The sequence below is a fragment of the Miniopterus natalensis genome, chromosome 12, assembly GCF_054644295.1.
Source record: "Miniopterus natalensis isolate mMinNat1 chromosome 12, mMinNat1.hap1, whole genome shotgun sequence".
NCBI lineage: Eukaryota > Metazoa > Chordata > Mammalia > Chiroptera > Miniopteridae > Miniopterus > Miniopterus natalensis.
Window position 1 is genome coordinate 74,413,463 of NC_142092.1, and position 16,084 is coordinate 74,429,546.

The window sequence follows — 16,084 nt, forward strand, 5'->3', positions numbered from 1 at the left end:
CCCAGGACAGAGCAGCACAGCTGCCTCGTGAAACGGCCCTCAGTTCACTAAAAACAGCACAAAACTCCTCTAAAGCACGTAGCGGGAACACTGGGCAAGAAAATGAGCCATGACAACCTCACACACGTGCTTAATAAAAAGCAAATTAATTACTTTATTACAGTTTAGTGCTTTCTTAAAATAAATATCATAGAATATCAAACAGACAGTGAGAAACAAGCACGCCTGTGCAGAGCATGGACCAGGGTTCACGGGACGTCCAACACCAGCTTCCAGTCCCACTGAGTACAAGGCGGGGCCGCTGGCCGACCGAACACAGGACTGCGACCAGCCGCCCCTCGGAGCCAGAGAACGGGGTCCTACGTCCCTTCTAGGGTTCGTACCATCTTTCCCCCGCCCCCTCCACCTAAAACTATGGGACAGTCACACTCATCCGACGTCTACTAACCTTCCGTTTTGTTCTGCAGTTCGAGATAGATTCAAGTAACACTCCCAAAAAAATATGTGCAAAACACAAGTGACTCCAGAATCTTCCGGCAGTCGGAGCAGCTGGTTGTCACACAGGTGCCAGGCGAAGGGCCATGGCCATGCCCAGGGAATGCTGCCTGGGAGGAGTAAGACCATGAGGCCCAGGAGAGCCCAGAGACACCCACTTACTTGGAGCTCCGAGAAAACCACAATGACCACTCGAAGGTCTGATGTCTGCGGTCACACAGAGCGACTGGCGTGGGCAAAGACCACGCTCCTCCCGGGCACGCTGCTCTGCCAGAAGCAGGAACCGAGACGGACGCGTCGTGACAACAGAAATGCTAACGGAACTGCCAGCTCAGGTGACCACCTCTGGACACATGCGGAGTGGAAACCGTCTACTTCACCGACCTATTAAAGAGGACAAGTCCTCGAGTGCCGCCCAAACTCAGGAGCCACGGACCTGCTCCCCTCGCCATCCTCACCAGGCGAGTGGCACCTTGTCCGCCCGGCAGCCATGCCCGGGTCGGGGGGCCTGCCTGCTGTGAGCCCCGCAGCAGACACATGTCGTGCTTCAGTGAGCTGCGTCTTCAGTAAACGTCTTCTGAGCAGCAAGGAACAAGACCATTTTTCAGAAACCTTAGAACTGGATATAAACGCTGGCAGTAGACACTATCAATAAATATCATACAACTTCCCAAGTGAACAAGCCCCCCCAGTACGAATTCTTTTCCTGAAGACATTCAAACACCCGGACTGGAGAGCCCGTCTCGGTCCTCCAACCTCACGAGGTCGCAGCCGCCCGCGTGAGGGGGTCAGGCTGTGTGCAAAGGGGGTGAGGAGAGAGGCCAGAAAGCAAAGTAAATCACGTTTAACTTATACTGAAGAACTTCAAGTAAAAGGGATTCTGCCACACACGCATCGCTCGGCGGGCAGCCCCGGGGACAGCAGTGACCACAGCAGTCGCGGCCTGGACCCGGCGTGCGTCCCTCCACCCCTGCTCCACCTGGCACTGTGTGCGGGGGTAAGGGACGGTTTTCCTCTGTCGTCCAGAAGTCTCTTCAAAAAAGGTCTGTGACTTTGCTCACTTCGTACCCAAATGGATGAGAGTAAACATGGCCCATGGCCTCCTCGGCCTGCCCACGCGTCACTTCCGCGTCTGGGTCTTCTTTGGCACGGCTTGCCGCTTGGGCTGCCACAGGTGGTTGTGGATGGTGAGCGCATCCACACTGACGGACATGGTCTTGGCTGGGATCAGGTTGAACTGCTTCCGGTCGGAGCTGTACTTGTACAGCTTGTCGATCATCTTCTTGGTGATGCTCTTGGGCCCCGTGCCCGTGAGCTTATAGATCTCCTCGCTGTCGGGGTAGTAGCAGTAGAGGGCCCGGAACTGGCAGCCGGCGTCACGGAACAAGATGATGTAGTGGTTGGCGTCGCACTTCTCCAGCTCCTGCATCAAGGGAGGAGACACGAGAGCCTCAGCGTGGTTCCATGGCTGCCACCCACACGAGCAGCCCGGCCAGAAGCTAGCTGACACTCATCACAGCCATCAGCTCTGACACTGTCATCACAAGGGGGAGTGTCAGGTGCTACTGACATTTTACTTAAAAACGCTTTTCAGATTAAGGGAAAACACTTGTGAAGAGACTCGACATCATGAGCCACCAGGGAAATAAATGCAAGTCAGAACCACACCCACTGGACAGGCACGAGCAGACAGGCGGAGAGTGGCGCTGGGAGAGTGGAGACACAAGCCCTGCACACTGCTGAGAACATCAAACCCACCAGCCAGGGACTTGGCAGTTCTTCTGGAGACTAAAACACGTGTCCACACGACCTTGTCCAGAGCAGTATTTGTAACAGCCAAGCAGCAGGTACAACCCGAGTGCCCACCGTGGAGGATGGCACGCACGCGCCCGTGCACTCAGTGGGGCACGATTCACCATGGAAAGGACTGAGCCCTGACACATGCCCCGCGAACGAGGCCGGGTGGAGATTCCCTTCGTGCGACACATCCAGAGAGACTGCGGCAGGGTCTATTCTCACTGGCAGCCATGTGGCCCAGCAGGAGGGGTCGGTTCATGGCCCCTCCTGCCCACACTTGTGTTCGTCCTCTCACTCAAAGCAGAGCTGGGGTCCCTCCGAAGACAAGGCCCTGTGGGAGCTGCCCTGTGACCTCCGACCCCCACTGGACTCCCAGGAGCTCCCCGAGCTGCCTGGAGCTTTCGTCCCCAGTCTGCACGGCCCTCCCTGCTCCTCCAGGTCTCTGTTCTAATGAAGGTCACTTTCTAGTAAGACCCATCCTGACCAGGTGACCCTGCAGCCCCCCGGGGACCTGGTCTGCTCCCCTCTATCTTCTCCAGATGACTCATCACTGTCTAACTTGCCGCCCTTGGGCGAAAGGTAGCCCCTCATCCTGTGAGCAGTTTTATGAGGATGGTGCTGTGCCTGTGTGTTCAGTCTGTGGCGGGTTTTCATGCTGCAATGTCAGAGCTGAACAGACTTGGCCCGCAAGCTGAATGGCTTCCCCGTCTGACCTTGTGGACGCACCCAGAGACCCCTGTACCACAGCCCTGCCCCCACATGTCAGCTCCACGACCCAGGCCTCTAAGTCTGTTCCCCACAGGACCCCCAGCACCCAGACCACTGCAATGACACCGAGGGACCAAGTACCTCCCCCACAGTGGAAAGGTCACCACGCACTCTAAGGTCGAGCTTCTGTCAGACCAAGGGCATGCAAGTCCTGCCCTGACCCTCTATTTCCAGCTGCCTTCCAGGCCTTTCTGCTTGCTGAGGCCAGTATCCTTTTGCCTTCGAGGGACCGGGCCTGACAGTGCTTGCAGGGTATGAACAGCATGGCTCTCAGGGAGGTGACAGCAACACAGCACAACACAAACGACCAGCATTTCCCTGAACTTCCACTCCTCTGCGGTCCAGGCTCAGAACTGGAGCCACCGCCAACACCCTCCCTCTCCTCCAGCCCTAGGAACCCCCACCCGCTCCTGCAGCTCCTCCTGTCCCCATCCTGACATGTGGCTATTCTTAGGAGCACAGGAATTTCCAGGCTGCGCTGTCATCTGTCTCCTCTGCCTGCAACAACACTGCCCTCAGCCACCACATGAATCCACTAGTTCCCCCACTTTCAATGTAGTATCACCCATTTTCCACCCACCCGTTCTCCCACCTCCACCCTGGGCCAGAAGGCTTCTCACTGGCCCACCACCCAGGCCCCGGCTCCATCCTAGAGCAGCCCCTCCCACTTCTCTGTCCAATTCTGCCCGGCGAGTGTGACACAACACAGGCCCGAGCACCCGTGCTCACACCCATTCCAACCCGCACACAGTGGGCAGTGTGTAAATCATCAGAATGCTTTCTTTTAGAAAGAACCCTAACTTAACAAACACCTTTATTTTACTTAAGAAGCAGTGGTAAGCTTTGACACTTACCTCTAATATGGAGTTCTTATGAGGTTCATTCACTTTTCCAGCCAGACAGCAGTGAGACACGGCGTTATGGATGATGGGCTTGTTGGACTTGCTACTGGGCTCCTTAAAGAGCTTCGGACCTATGAAAACCAGGCCAAGATTTGCAAAATTAACCCTCTGAGGCACCTGCACATGAGAACCAACAGTGTCTTATGACCGAGCAACTGCAAGGCTAAATTAGTGGCATATGTGACACTTTGAAAATGGAAGGCGCGCTTCAAATATATTTGAAAGAATTCTGAGTTATAAATTTTAAAGGAAAAGACTAAATTACTAATAACTTATTCCCTTCCTAATTTCAATTTCTTTGATATAAGAACAAAACCAAACCAGGGAATAATTTTAAAAGTCTAAGGTTCCTACGTGCCAAGGACATAGACTCAGCAGTGGGGCCGTGCAGACTGACAGGTGCATTCTGCCACCGAGGCAGCTGAGAGCCAGCAGTGCCAGGATCTCCCCAAACGGACACGGATGTGCTCGTGACCTGTGGGGAGCAAGGCTGTCACCTGTGTACTCGGCCACCGAGGCGAGGGAGGACGCTGCAGACGCTGTTTCCCAGTCCCTGTCTGTGCTCCTGCTGGGGTTGCGGCTTAATATGGGCAAGGCTTCCAGCGACTCGACCCTGAAGGAAGAGATGTCATGGCCCACATCCTCTAACCCACCACTGCCGCCGGCTGTGGAATCCCACCCTGAACCAGGACAAGCAGCAAGAAGGACCATCAGCAGTAGGGGAAGCGCCATGGCCAGTGAGCGCATGGGGGCCTGCTCCCCACGAACACAATAGTAAACCCCGGGGCAAAATGCACCTCAGTTATTGGTGTGAACAAGCGGATGGGCTGAAGGGAGCAGTGCTTGGCCTCTGCTGGCTGGGGAAGCTAGGCCGTATGTGCAGCTGCAAACAAGGGACAAGACCCTGGGAAAGAGGGAGGGGACACGGCCGGTCGAGCCCAAACCCCAGTGACAACGACAGTCTCAATGACAAGTGGTCTGTGCTGACCACAGCTAGTGTCTCAGAGCTGTTCACAAGGGAGACAGGCAGGGCTGGAGCTGGAATCCAGCTCAAATAACTGACCCCCAGAATGAAAACCCAATCCAAATGGAGTCCCTAATAAGCATTCTCCACGAAGCCCAGGCGACAAGAGGCCGCCAGACATACAAAGAGGCAGGACACTGGCTGCGGCCATGGGGTTGCACACACGATAAAGGACAGGTGGGTGTGGGGGGCCTCCTCCCAGAGAAGGCCAACAGCACGTGTGAGGTTACCAAGGGCCCAGTACTCCCAAATCACTTGTCAATCAAAAGGGACTCTCAGGGCCAGTGGGAAAAGCGCACCTTAAACAACCCATGTCAAAGTGCGAGGCAACTCTGAGAAAGACACACCTTCCCCTTGGACTGTTCCCACCCAAACACACAGCCTGGACCTACACACAGGGAACTCACCCTGAAGGGCACTCAACAAGTAACGGGCCCCTACATATTGTGCCAAGGTCAAGAAAGACAAAGAGCTGTGGACTGCCGTGGACTAAAGAGACACGGGGCACATGTGGGCTTGACAGGAAACTCGGTTCTCGGGACACGACCCAACTGGTGACAACTGGGCGTGGACTGTGGAGCCGATGGGAGTGCTGGCCCGACCCTTGTGGTTACACAAGGAAGTCCCTGCTCACAGAAGACACATGCTGGAGTATTTAAGGACAGAGCATGATGTCTCCGAGTGCGTGGCAGGAGAGCAAGGAGGCCGGTGGAGTCAATGCTGCATGATGAACCCACCCGAGAGCCTGCATCCTGGAGCCCAGACCACCTCCTACCATGTCCTTACCGCTGGGTGGGTGTGCCCCCTGAGTGAACACTCTCAGGCTCGGTCGTTGCTGCGGAGGCCAAGGACAGGCTGGAGCCTGACTGGGCCCGGCTCAGGTTATCCGCTGTCAGAGAAGAAACACTTGTAAAACAGGCTCATCCCACCAGGTTTGTGCAGCAGAAAGAACCAGGAACCAGCCCTGAGTAATGTCCTGAGCTCTGCATTCCAGTCTCCCCACCCTGCAGAAGCCACCTACACGTCCCCTATCCCAGCATCCCCCTGGCTGAGGGGGCCCAGGGCCATTGCCCACACCACCCGTCTGCTTACGGGTTGAGGAGCACTTGGTTCCCGAGTCGCTACGTGGCTCTTCCCGGTGGACTGACTTTGGCCGTGGCTTTCTTGGCTTCGACTTAGAGTTGCCCAGTCCCTGCTCCTCTAAGACTTGCTGCTGCTTCCTTCGCAGGTACTCCTGCTTGATGAGTTCTCGCCGAGCCTTCTCCTCCTCCTTCCGTATCCGATCTTCCTCGGCTTTGCGCCTGAGAGGAAATGTCAGACCGTGCTGGTTAGAGGGACATGCCTGGAGTGGGGCAGGCACGGCCTCCTACAGTGGGGCCTAGGGACTGAGGGCCCTGCACCCCCTCCGAGTCAGGACCCAGCCCCGTGACACAGTTGGGCCACCATGCCCAGCGGCACACATCCCGCCACTGATGATGGGATAAACACACAAAACTCTCAGGGCTCAGGTGGAGATTCCAGCCTGAGTGGGATGAAGAGGACATGACATGGGATCATCCTGAGACATGGGGGCTGCCAGCCCAGCTCCCCGCCCCACAGAGCCAGGTTACCGGGCCTCGTCCCTCTTGAGCTCCACTTCAGCCTCCAGCTGCTGCTTGCGCATGCGGGCCTCCTCGGCCTTGCGCTGCTGCTTCAGGAGGAAGGCCGCCCGCTTCTTGGCGAGTTCATCTTCTGCCTTCTGTTCGTCCTGCAGAAGGCACGGCGCATCAGGGAGGTCCGGCCGCACAGCAAGCCCCCCCCCCCGCGACCCAGGCTGAGATTCAACACAGTCCAGACTCGCTTCCTCTTTCTGACGAATCAGCCAAAATACAAACGGAAAAGACGCCATCCGTTCAAAAAGCATCTGTGAAGCTTGTCAGTTCCCAGAGGTCTAGACTGAACTCAGACTCCTTAAAACTGCACATGTATTTCCGCGTGTGAGCCAACACCCAGCTGTCTGCTCGTCTGTTTCCACTTTAAAGCACAGATGCCAAGCAGAGCAAGCGTCTCTGCTGAGATACATCAGACGGTGGTGGTACGTCCACCCTCCCAGCTGCCTGGAGGAAAGGAGACACTAATACTAAACCCAAAGGCGTCCTCACAGCTCACTTTTCTCTTCTTCCTAACAAAACGACAAGCGGCACCAAGGGAAAAACGCTTCTAGTCTCCACAGCCATGTAGGTTCCACTGCAGGCCCGACAGACCTTGGCCTGCTCCTATGGAGCCTGTGAGCCAACACTATTTTTACATTTCAAAGAGATTGGAAACCCACCAAAAGAAAACCACTTCGTGACACATGAAAAAGGCCCATACCCCAGGCTTAGCTGGCACACACGCTGGTGCTGGATGTGCTGCTGTGAGAGGAGCTGAGTCCTGGTGACAGACTTCAGCCCTGGCCCTTCACAGGCAGGTCTGCGGGCCCTGCTCTGAATGGAAGCTCTTTGCAACACCCTCACAACTAAAATAAAGCGACGACACTGACCACGTCGGACACAGCGCTACCTTGAACAAAGTGCTGTTTACCTTGAAGAAGAAGCCAACCCCCGGCTTCTGGTCGCTGTCACCGCTGAGGTCCACTGAGCTCTCAAGGCCCTCAGTCTGCCCGTCCTCATCGGGGGCCTTCAGGTCTGACAGGTCCACCTCGATGAGGCTCGCCTTGCTCCTCGGGGGCCCATCCGTGGGGATGTCCTCTTTCCCCGAGACAGCCGGGGCACTGAGCCCTGCCTCCTTCACACTGATATCAACTTCTTTGAGGCTCATTTGTTCTGACAGGATGTTTGCATCTTTGGGGGAAGACAAGACCAATGCCCGCTGGTTACTCTCGTCATGGAGCCGGTAACTGTCAAAGAAGCACTTCTCGTGAGGGTCAGCCCCGGGGTCTGCAACGCCATCCCAGCCCAGGTCGGAGGGCATCCGCGGCGGGAAAGGCCGTCCATGCGGAAGGGCCTCCATGCTGGGTGTTGGGGTCTTACTGCGGGAACCCTGCTGCCTGTCCTTTGCAACCTTCAGCTCGGCTGGTCGTCCCGACCGGGAATTTCGACCCTGCCCAAGACGGGGAGGCTTGCGGTGACCGGTCACTCCAGGGGGAGAGAGTGGCTCAGCAAAGTGGATGGACACCTTGACTTTCGGGTCCTGGGCGTTGTTTCTGGAACCCAGAGCTGGCGCCACAGGGGACTTCATGAGCAGCTGCTCCTGCTGCTGAGATATCTTCAGGATGGCCTGCTGCAGCGTGCTGATGGTCTCATTGAGCTTCTCAATGGAGAGGTCACCTTCGCCCATGTCTGCCCCGTCCCCAGCCACCTCCATGAGGGCAGCGGACAGTGCTTTGCTCTTCTCCAGCTCCTGCAGGGCGGTGGGGTCCTTCTGCTTGTGCTGCTGCAGGAATGCCAGGTTCTCTTTGTCGACATCCTGACACGCACTCATGTCCTCCCTGCCTTGCTCTCTGACCAGAAATCCTTCCGTCTTGGACACGGCACCATCGAAGTCCTCACTGTGCTCCGGCCTCAGGGGCTGGGGGCCGGCTTCGGCCTTGCCCTTCTTGACCACGTGTAGGAAGGCCGCCTTCCCCAGCTTCAGGCGCTGGCGGGCAGACAATGCCTCCATCTTTTTCTTCTGGGCCTCGATGGCCCTCCGCTTCTCCTCCAGCTGCATGTGCAGCTGCACCAGCTCAGACGCCAGGAGGCTGGCGTGGTCCCTGCCCTGCCTGTTGGGGCTCTGCTCTCTCTTCTGCTTCCATGTGGTCAAAGGGGCGGGGCAGCTCTCTGAGGCGTCGGGTGTGGTCTTCTGGGAGCTGCTTGTACTGGACTTGGTCTCACAGCTGTTGAGCCTCTGGAACTTCCTTTCCGCGAAGCTGGTCATTTTTGTACTCCCACTGGCCACGGAGACGCTGCTGACCTGGGAGACGGTGCTCAGGCAGGGGCTGGAGCGGCCACTGGCGCCATCCTTGTCCTCGTGCTCCTTCACCTTCATGTCCTCCTGCAGCTTGGCCGACTCCTCCTCACCCACATACTGTGCCATCAGCACAGGGTGGTCCTCACAGATGAAATCGTGCTCGACCTCCTCCAGGTCGGCGACGTCTGAGTCAGAGTCCTGCCTCAGGACAGTCCACGGCTCTGGGTCATGGGTGCAAGGGCTTCTTGCACAGCTGACATGGAGCCTGCCCTCAGTATCGTCATCGGTTCGGCCCACATGAAGAAAAAAGCCGTCGGCAGGCTGTCCCTGAGATAACAGATCGAAACTACTGCTGGCCAGAGGCTCGCTGCTGGCTTCCCTGGCCTGCGGCCCTGCCTTCGTGCACAGCTCTGAGCTGGAGATCGGGGTGAAAGTCCTATTCAACTCGTGACTGACGTGGCTACCAGGAGCCTTCCTTCTTCCCAGAGGTGGGTGGCCCTCACCGGGCCTCCTAGCCATGCAGCTCCTCGGCCTCCCTTCCCCGCACTCATCCTCCTTGGCAACTGCCTGCTTCTCCTTGGCAGGCCGGAGCACGGCCGGCACCAATGGCTCCAAGAAGAAACTGTCAGGCTTACTTTCTAAGGTGCTGGCCAGTCTCTGGGGAGACCTGGCGCTTGCCATTAGGCCCAGGGCACTGCCATGGGGAGCCCCATCCGTCCTGATGATGGCCACAAGCTCTTCGTCCTCGATGTCGACGTTGTTCAGGAGGCTTTTCCCAGTGGCCCTCAGGGCGGTAGGGTGCGGCTGGTTCTGGGGGGTCAGGGTGATGATATTGGAGGCCAAACTGTCCTTGCTGATGGAGCGGGCCAAGCTGATGCTGTCGCCAGAGCCGGGGTCTGCGTCGCAGCTCGCAGCGTGATGGAGAGCAAAGGGCGCTGGCTGAGACACAGGCCTGTGACACAGGGAAGAGCCATTGGACACGCGCTGTCATGCCAGAGGCGGCCCCAAAAGCAAGTGACGACAGCACCAGTTACGAAGACAGACTATGAACATCACACACTTTCACTTGGAGAATTAGAAAAACCCTCCCCGAGTGAAGGCGGCCAGAGCTAGCTCCATGTTCTCAGACATTCAGCCCCCAGGACCACCTTACAACCTTAGAAACCACTGAAGACTCCAAAAAGCTTTCACTTACATTTATCGTTACCAATCAACATTTATCATACTAGAAATTAAAGTGAAACTTTTAGTCGATCAAAATTGCAGTAAAAATCCCATTACATGAAAAATGGACACATTTTCTGAAACCAGAGTTAAGATGTGAAGAGAGGCACTGTTCACACGTCTGCCGATCTCTGTGCTGCCTGGCGCGGTCCTCACCCCTGGTGCTGACTCTCAGCTGCTGCAACATCACCAGTCAAGGCGCCCTCGCCACTCTGCCCCTGAGGCTTTGGTGCGCCCCGGGGTCTGGGCCATGGCAGGAGACTGCCATCAGACTAAGGAACATTCCACACGGCTCACCTGTTTTTCTTTTCTGGCCACGCTACTGTTGCTCCCTGTGGCTGCCCGTCCACTCGGGTCAAGGAACTGGACCGGTGTCGCTGATCTGAGAGTGGAAGAGCAGTTTGTGTGCTCAGTAGTAAGAGACCCATTTTATGTTATTTGAAACTCTTTTGGCACAATAACCATTTTTCATGGAAATGCATCAAGACACAGTCCACAGAGAGCCAATAATCACACACTGTAACATTCAACAGTGTCAACAGTAACGTTCAACTCAATGGTAATCTGTCCGGTCATGAAACAAAATAGTCAGAGCTTTTAAGTGACCATCAATACACGTGCACTCTTGCTTAGGTGCACACAGAGTGACCTTCTGCATACGTCACACAATGTACCAGATTTAATGGTATTCCCACTCTTGAGAGAGTAAGTCCTACTGCACATCAATGCACACTGACTCTACTCTGCCACAGTCTTAAACAAAACCTGGCATCATGATGAGAGGGCTTCACCTTGAGAACTGCTGTTTTATCTTTAGTGAGCTGCCTGCCGTAGAGGGAAGAGGAAAAGGAGCACTTACCCGGGGGGTCCTCTCCTGGCACCGTCCTCTGCTGTCTTTGCCTCAGGGGCAGTAAGGGATGCGATGGGCTGAAGGCAGAAGCCCCCTTCCCCCTAAATTTAGAGTGAAAAATCAGTGGTTTAGTAATCCAAGTTCAAAAACAAACACAAAAGAAACTACAGACCATCCATGAATTCATACCATCTGTGAGAAATTCACCGATTCTTTGGGAAAATTAATTACTAAAAAAAATGAACCAAGAGTACTGAGAACTTCAAACTTAGGATAAATAACCCCAAACTGCAACTGGGGACATAAGACTTCTGGTCATAGTCTGTGATAAAATGAGTTTCCAACTTTAACAACAAAAAATGCAAGCGTAGCCCTGGCTGTTTTGGCTGAGTGGTTGGAGTGTTGGCCTGTGGACCAAAGTGTCGTGTGTTTGATTCCCGGTCAAGGGCACATACTTGGGTTGTAGGTTCTCCACCCTCTGACTGGGGTGCGTGCGGGAGGCAACCAATCGATGTCTCTCTCAGAATGTTTCTCTCTCCCTCTCTCTCTGCCCTACCTCCCTCCCTTCTACTCTCTCTGAAAATCAATGGAAAAAAAATATCCTCTGGTGAGGATTCATAATAAATAAATAAATAAATACAAACTCAAGTGTGCATTCCCATTTCCCACCTGCCTCTGGGAGGGGCGGGGTCAGAGGCTGGGCAGGGGAAGACCTTTCACTACACACTCGAGTGGTTTTCCTATCACCTCTCATGAAAAGTAACAAGAAAGGGAAACAGGACAGTGACTTAACTCCAAAAGCAGACAGACTTACAGATGGTCAGGCTCCTCCGGGTGCAGGTGGTGCCTGTGATATCCCTCAGCCGGCAGCTGAGTGGGGGGCTGCAGCTCAGCTGGGCTTGCCGCTGCAGGACTACCTAGGAAGCTGCGCTTGGTGGCATTGGAAATAGGAACAGGGGGCCGGCTGCTCTTTTGGTGTGACACAGTTTTTGCTGCAGAAATAAAAATTTTATAGAAATGTTATTATTTAGTTACATTAGCAAGAAGCATCTAGAAAACCCTGCTGCCTTTATAAGCACCAAAAATAGCATTACTTCTACTTAAAACCAAGCTTCTCCAAAAAAACTGGTTTCAGGTTCAACCAACATATTCTTGATGACTGCAAATACCTCACCAAAATTTAAAGACACAGCACAGACCAGAACAAGAAGTGGTGAGACTGGCTGGTGTCTCTGACCACCCACAGCAGCCTCCAGCGGACCAACCACCCTGGTGGCCACTGCAGCTCCAGCCTGGAACAGGAACCCATCTCCAAGGCTGTTTCCCAGGAGGGAGGGAGTCAGAGGCTCCTGGGAAAGCAGTGAGGTCTGAGGCAGAGAGGTGAGCGGGTACGGAGAACCACCTCCTGGGACACTTATGGGCGCTGGGAAGGGCTGGACTTGGAGTCAGAACAGGCTACTGGCCCTTTGAGCGAGGGGGATGCCGAGGTGCCTGAGCTGGGGACAGGGTGGGGAATACTCCTGGGCACAGCTGAACCCGGCAGTGCTCAGCTGTCCCTCTGCCAGTCTGGTGGGGTCTCACAGGGCTTGTCGGGTCTACTGAGGGGGTGAGCAGTGGGCACATGAAGCCACTTTCATAAAGTACCCGATTAAGGCCCAGTCTCCTGAGCACCTCACTGTGGGTTTTCTCCCGCTTGCTGCTGAGGAAGCTTTCTACACATTCCAGACAGCAGCTGCCTACTGACGGCCAGCAAGGATCTTCCCCGTGGACAGTTCTTACTTTATCGTGGCTCAGTTTTCATCAACTTTTCCTTTTGTGGCCAATACCTTGATACTCTTTAAAAGAAACCACAGGACAGGAACACACTCTCCCACGTCACCTCCCAGAAGCTTCAGAGTCTCAAGGCTGGCAGGTTATCCTACTCAGGTGAACATGGGCATGTCCTGCCTTGTTGTCGGGCAAACGTACAACCTTGCAAGTGGGCAAACTGAGCACAGCTGCACCTCTCATTGAGGAAGCTCCTCAGAATCCCGCGCCTCTCAGGCTCTGGTTCTGGGACAAGGATGGGTGCAGCTGCCCAGTGCGAGGACCACGTGGGAGGACACCAGATAGGGCACAGGCTCTACTCCCAAATGAAGCCATTTACATTCAGACACCATTGTTGTACAAAAACTTAGGAGGAGATTAGGGACACCTCGGAGTACTGAAACTCTCTCAGAGGAAACAGCTATCCGCTGACCAGTCGTCACTCACCATCTTTCAGCTCCTGAACATCCCTGGGTTGAACAAAGTCTGGTCTGACATTCTCAAACCACCAGAAGAGTTCAGCAATAAAAACCATAACGTTCGGCTACAAGAAAAAAACCCAGGACATGATAAGCAGCTTATTCACACATGGTTTTAAAAATGTGTTTCAGGACTAGCCAGTTTTTCTCAGACGTTAGAGCGTCGGCCTGAGGACTGAAGGGTCCAGGGTTCGATTCCAGCCAAAGGCACATACCTGGATTACAGGAGGCAACCAGTCAATGTGTCTCTCTCACATCAATGCTTCTTTCTTTCCCTCTCTTCCCCCCTTCCTCCCACTTTCTAAAAAAATCAATGGAAAAAATATCCTCAGGTGAGGAGTAACAAAAAACAAACGAATGGACAAGTGCGTGTTACGTAATCCATGGTTACCTTCAGCACTAAGGGAGCATACAGCATGTCTTCTAAGGTGAGGTAAAAGCATCTGTTAAGGTATTCATTCGAGAACTCCCTCAGAAGCCGAATGTTATACAGACTGTCAGCCATCGATGTTACCTCCTTCAAACATATATCTAATAGATAAAAAGAAAAGCACAATTATAAAGACGTTCTGCTTCATAAGTATACGAAGGCAGTGCTGATATTTATAAGGTTACGACATTAAGAGGTTTAAATATCGCAGTATTACAAGTAGGAAGACCTGAGAAATCTCCAGGATCTGACCTGAACTGTTAACATCTAAAAAGCATAACAGAAATTACTCGGGATCTTAAGACTGGGCTTCCAAAATGGACAGTAACAGGGTTCAGTTTATAAAAGGAGACGCATAAGCTGGTTAGCATTTAACCATCAGGACCCTCTGCAGAAGTTACCTCGTGATGGGGTGGGGGGCATAAAATGAGAAATGCCAGGCCTGCCCACAGAATGATATAAAAATACAACTAATCACAAAATTCAGAGACTGTGCAGAGCAGGCGTCTCCCTCAGTCACATGGGTGGGGGACAGTTGGCTGCTAGCATCGGGGGCAGGACAATTTCCAGTTTTTGGTTGCTGTGTAGATGCCAGGCCCTCAACCAGCAAATCCCAGCACAGGTGTCCTGGGGGCCATCAGCCAACTCCCGTGGCCGTGCTGGGGACTCTCTTGGCCTTGCGCCTTCCTCCCGCAGAGAGAAGGGTGCTTAGCAGAACCTGGTCAGGATTCCTGCTCCTCTGGCCCTGTGTAGACGTCTCTGCAGTGCTGTTCACGGCGTCCCTCACCTCTCCCTCCCACTGTCAGGCTGTGGGCACCTGGCAGGGACGCCTGGCAGGGACGCCCGGTATCACTGATGAGCACAGAGGGTCATGTGTCCCGGTCTGTGCCCAGACTCACTTTTTCTTTTAACCCTCACCCGAGGGTATTTTTTCCATTGCTTTTCAGAGAGAATGGAAAGGAGAGAGAGGGAAACAGAGAAAGAGAGAGAAACATCGATATGAGAGAGACACATCGATTGGTTGCCTCCTGCACACACCCAGACCAGGGCCAGAGAGTGAGCCTGCAACCGAAGCAGGTGCCCTTTGCTGGAATCGAACCCAGGACCCTTCAGTCCGCTGGCCGACGCTTTGACCACTGAGCCTAACCAGCTAGGGCCAGACTCACTCTGAACTTGATCTCCACCTACACTGGGTCCCAGTTGTTTCAAATCCCTGCAGCAGGACTGACGAGACCCTAACCATGCTGAGGCCTGAGGCGAGCCCCAGCGACTTCACTCTCACCCTGGTTTTCACCATCTGATTTCCCTCCAGATAAGAGGCAGCTCAGGTATGGGCACCATCCCCAAACATTTCCACACACGCTCCCACCCCAGGAGGCACTGAGGACGCAGAGGCAAGGTCCTCTCGGCTGTCAAACATTGGGTTCAGTGTGCTCAGGTGCTCCTGAGCCTCTAAGGTGTGCTCGGGGGGGGGGTTCTGCACTCACCATCCAGTTTCATCTGCTCGGGGCAGTAGTAGTGGACCACGGCCAGGAGCGCGGCCCCATCACTGCCATCTCTCATCAGATCCTCCAGCAGCGGGAAGTAGGGCGGCTGCCTCGTGGACAGGTGCTCTCGGCGGTAGCGCACCTGTGGTCAACAAAGAGAGAACGATCTCTACACATGAGGTGCCCTCACTACTCCCACGTCCCAGGCAGACTGCTCATCGAGTTAGCATGAAGCTGCTGGGCAATGCTCAGAACACGGTGATTGCAGGGAAAAGCTCCAAATGTTGGGAGAACTTCTGCCTGGAACCTGCCTGTCAAGGTCCAAGAGCTGAGCTCACGGCTACACTGGTGACAGTACTCTATTGCTAACGACGGGGCCATCTCACCCTGAAGTGCCAAGGCACAGACAGGAGGAGGAAGGCACGTCTACACTGCCCAGAGCCGCTACCACAGCAGATGAGAAACAAGTTAACTGTGAACATCCTATCGCGTGGAAACCCCAGCTACTGTTCCTTTTTTCAGTACTAGCAGCGTTCACCTTGTCCGGCATTAGGAAAATACAAAATGGCATTAATATTCGGCTTGAGAAATTTCTGAAACCAGGTCAGACAAAACTGTGTGTGCTGCGTCAAGAAGTGCTGCCAGGCAGCAGGGGACGGAGGGCTCAGTGTGCAGGGTGCCCTATAGAACAAGTGCCCCTCACCCTCAGGGGAAGCCATGTGCCCCAAAGCCCCCATCACCAAGGGGCAGGTGAGGAGTGCAGACCAGGCCGTGGGGAGGGGGGCGCCTGTCCCCCACAACCTGCTGTCCCGTTTTCTGCATTAATATTCACAATAGAGCATTATATTAGGGCACGTCTCACAGCCACACTTGTCCAGGAGAGGAGGCTGGC

At 54.6% G+C, this 16,084-nt stretch overlaps 1 protein-coding gene across 1 annotated transcript in view; it reads right to left on the bottom strand.

The window, feature by feature from the left end:
- Positions 1 to 736: 736 nt before the first annotated feature.
- CAMSAP1 (calmodulin regulated spectrin associated protein 1) overlaps positions 737 to 16,084 on the bottom strand; it is a 36,112-nt gene continuing 20,764 nt past the window's right edge. The window contains exons 5-17 of the mRNA XM_087823108.1: positions 15,193 to 15,334; positions 13,667 to 13,806; positions 13,244 to 13,340; positions 11,805 to 11,982; positions 11,000 to 11,091; positions 10,438 to 10,522; positions 7,549 to 9,868; positions 6,597 to 6,733; positions 6,079 to 6,287; positions 5,773 to 5,875; positions 4,460 to 4,575; positions 3,915 to 4,033; positions 737 to 1,918 (exon numbers count right to left, since the gene is read on the bottom strand). Coding sequence (XP_087679234.1) covers positions 1,616 to 1,918; positions 3,915 to 4,033; positions 4,460 to 4,575; positions 5,773 to 5,875; positions 6,079 to 6,287; positions 6,597 to 6,733; positions 7,549 to 9,868; positions 10,438 to 10,522; positions 11,000 to 11,091; positions 11,805 to 11,982; positions 13,244 to 13,340; positions 13,667 to 13,806; positions 15,193 to 15,334 — 4,041 coding nt within the window. The 3' untranslated portion in view covers positions 737 to 1,615. The remainder of the gene's footprint in view (positions 1,919 to 3,914; positions 4,034 to 4,459; positions 4,576 to 5,772; positions 5,876 to 6,078; positions 6,288 to 6,596; positions 6,734 to 7,548; positions 9,869 to 10,437; positions 10,523 to 10,999; positions 11,092 to 11,804; positions 11,983 to 13,243; positions 13,341 to 13,666; positions 13,807 to 15,192; positions 15,335 to 16,084) is intronic.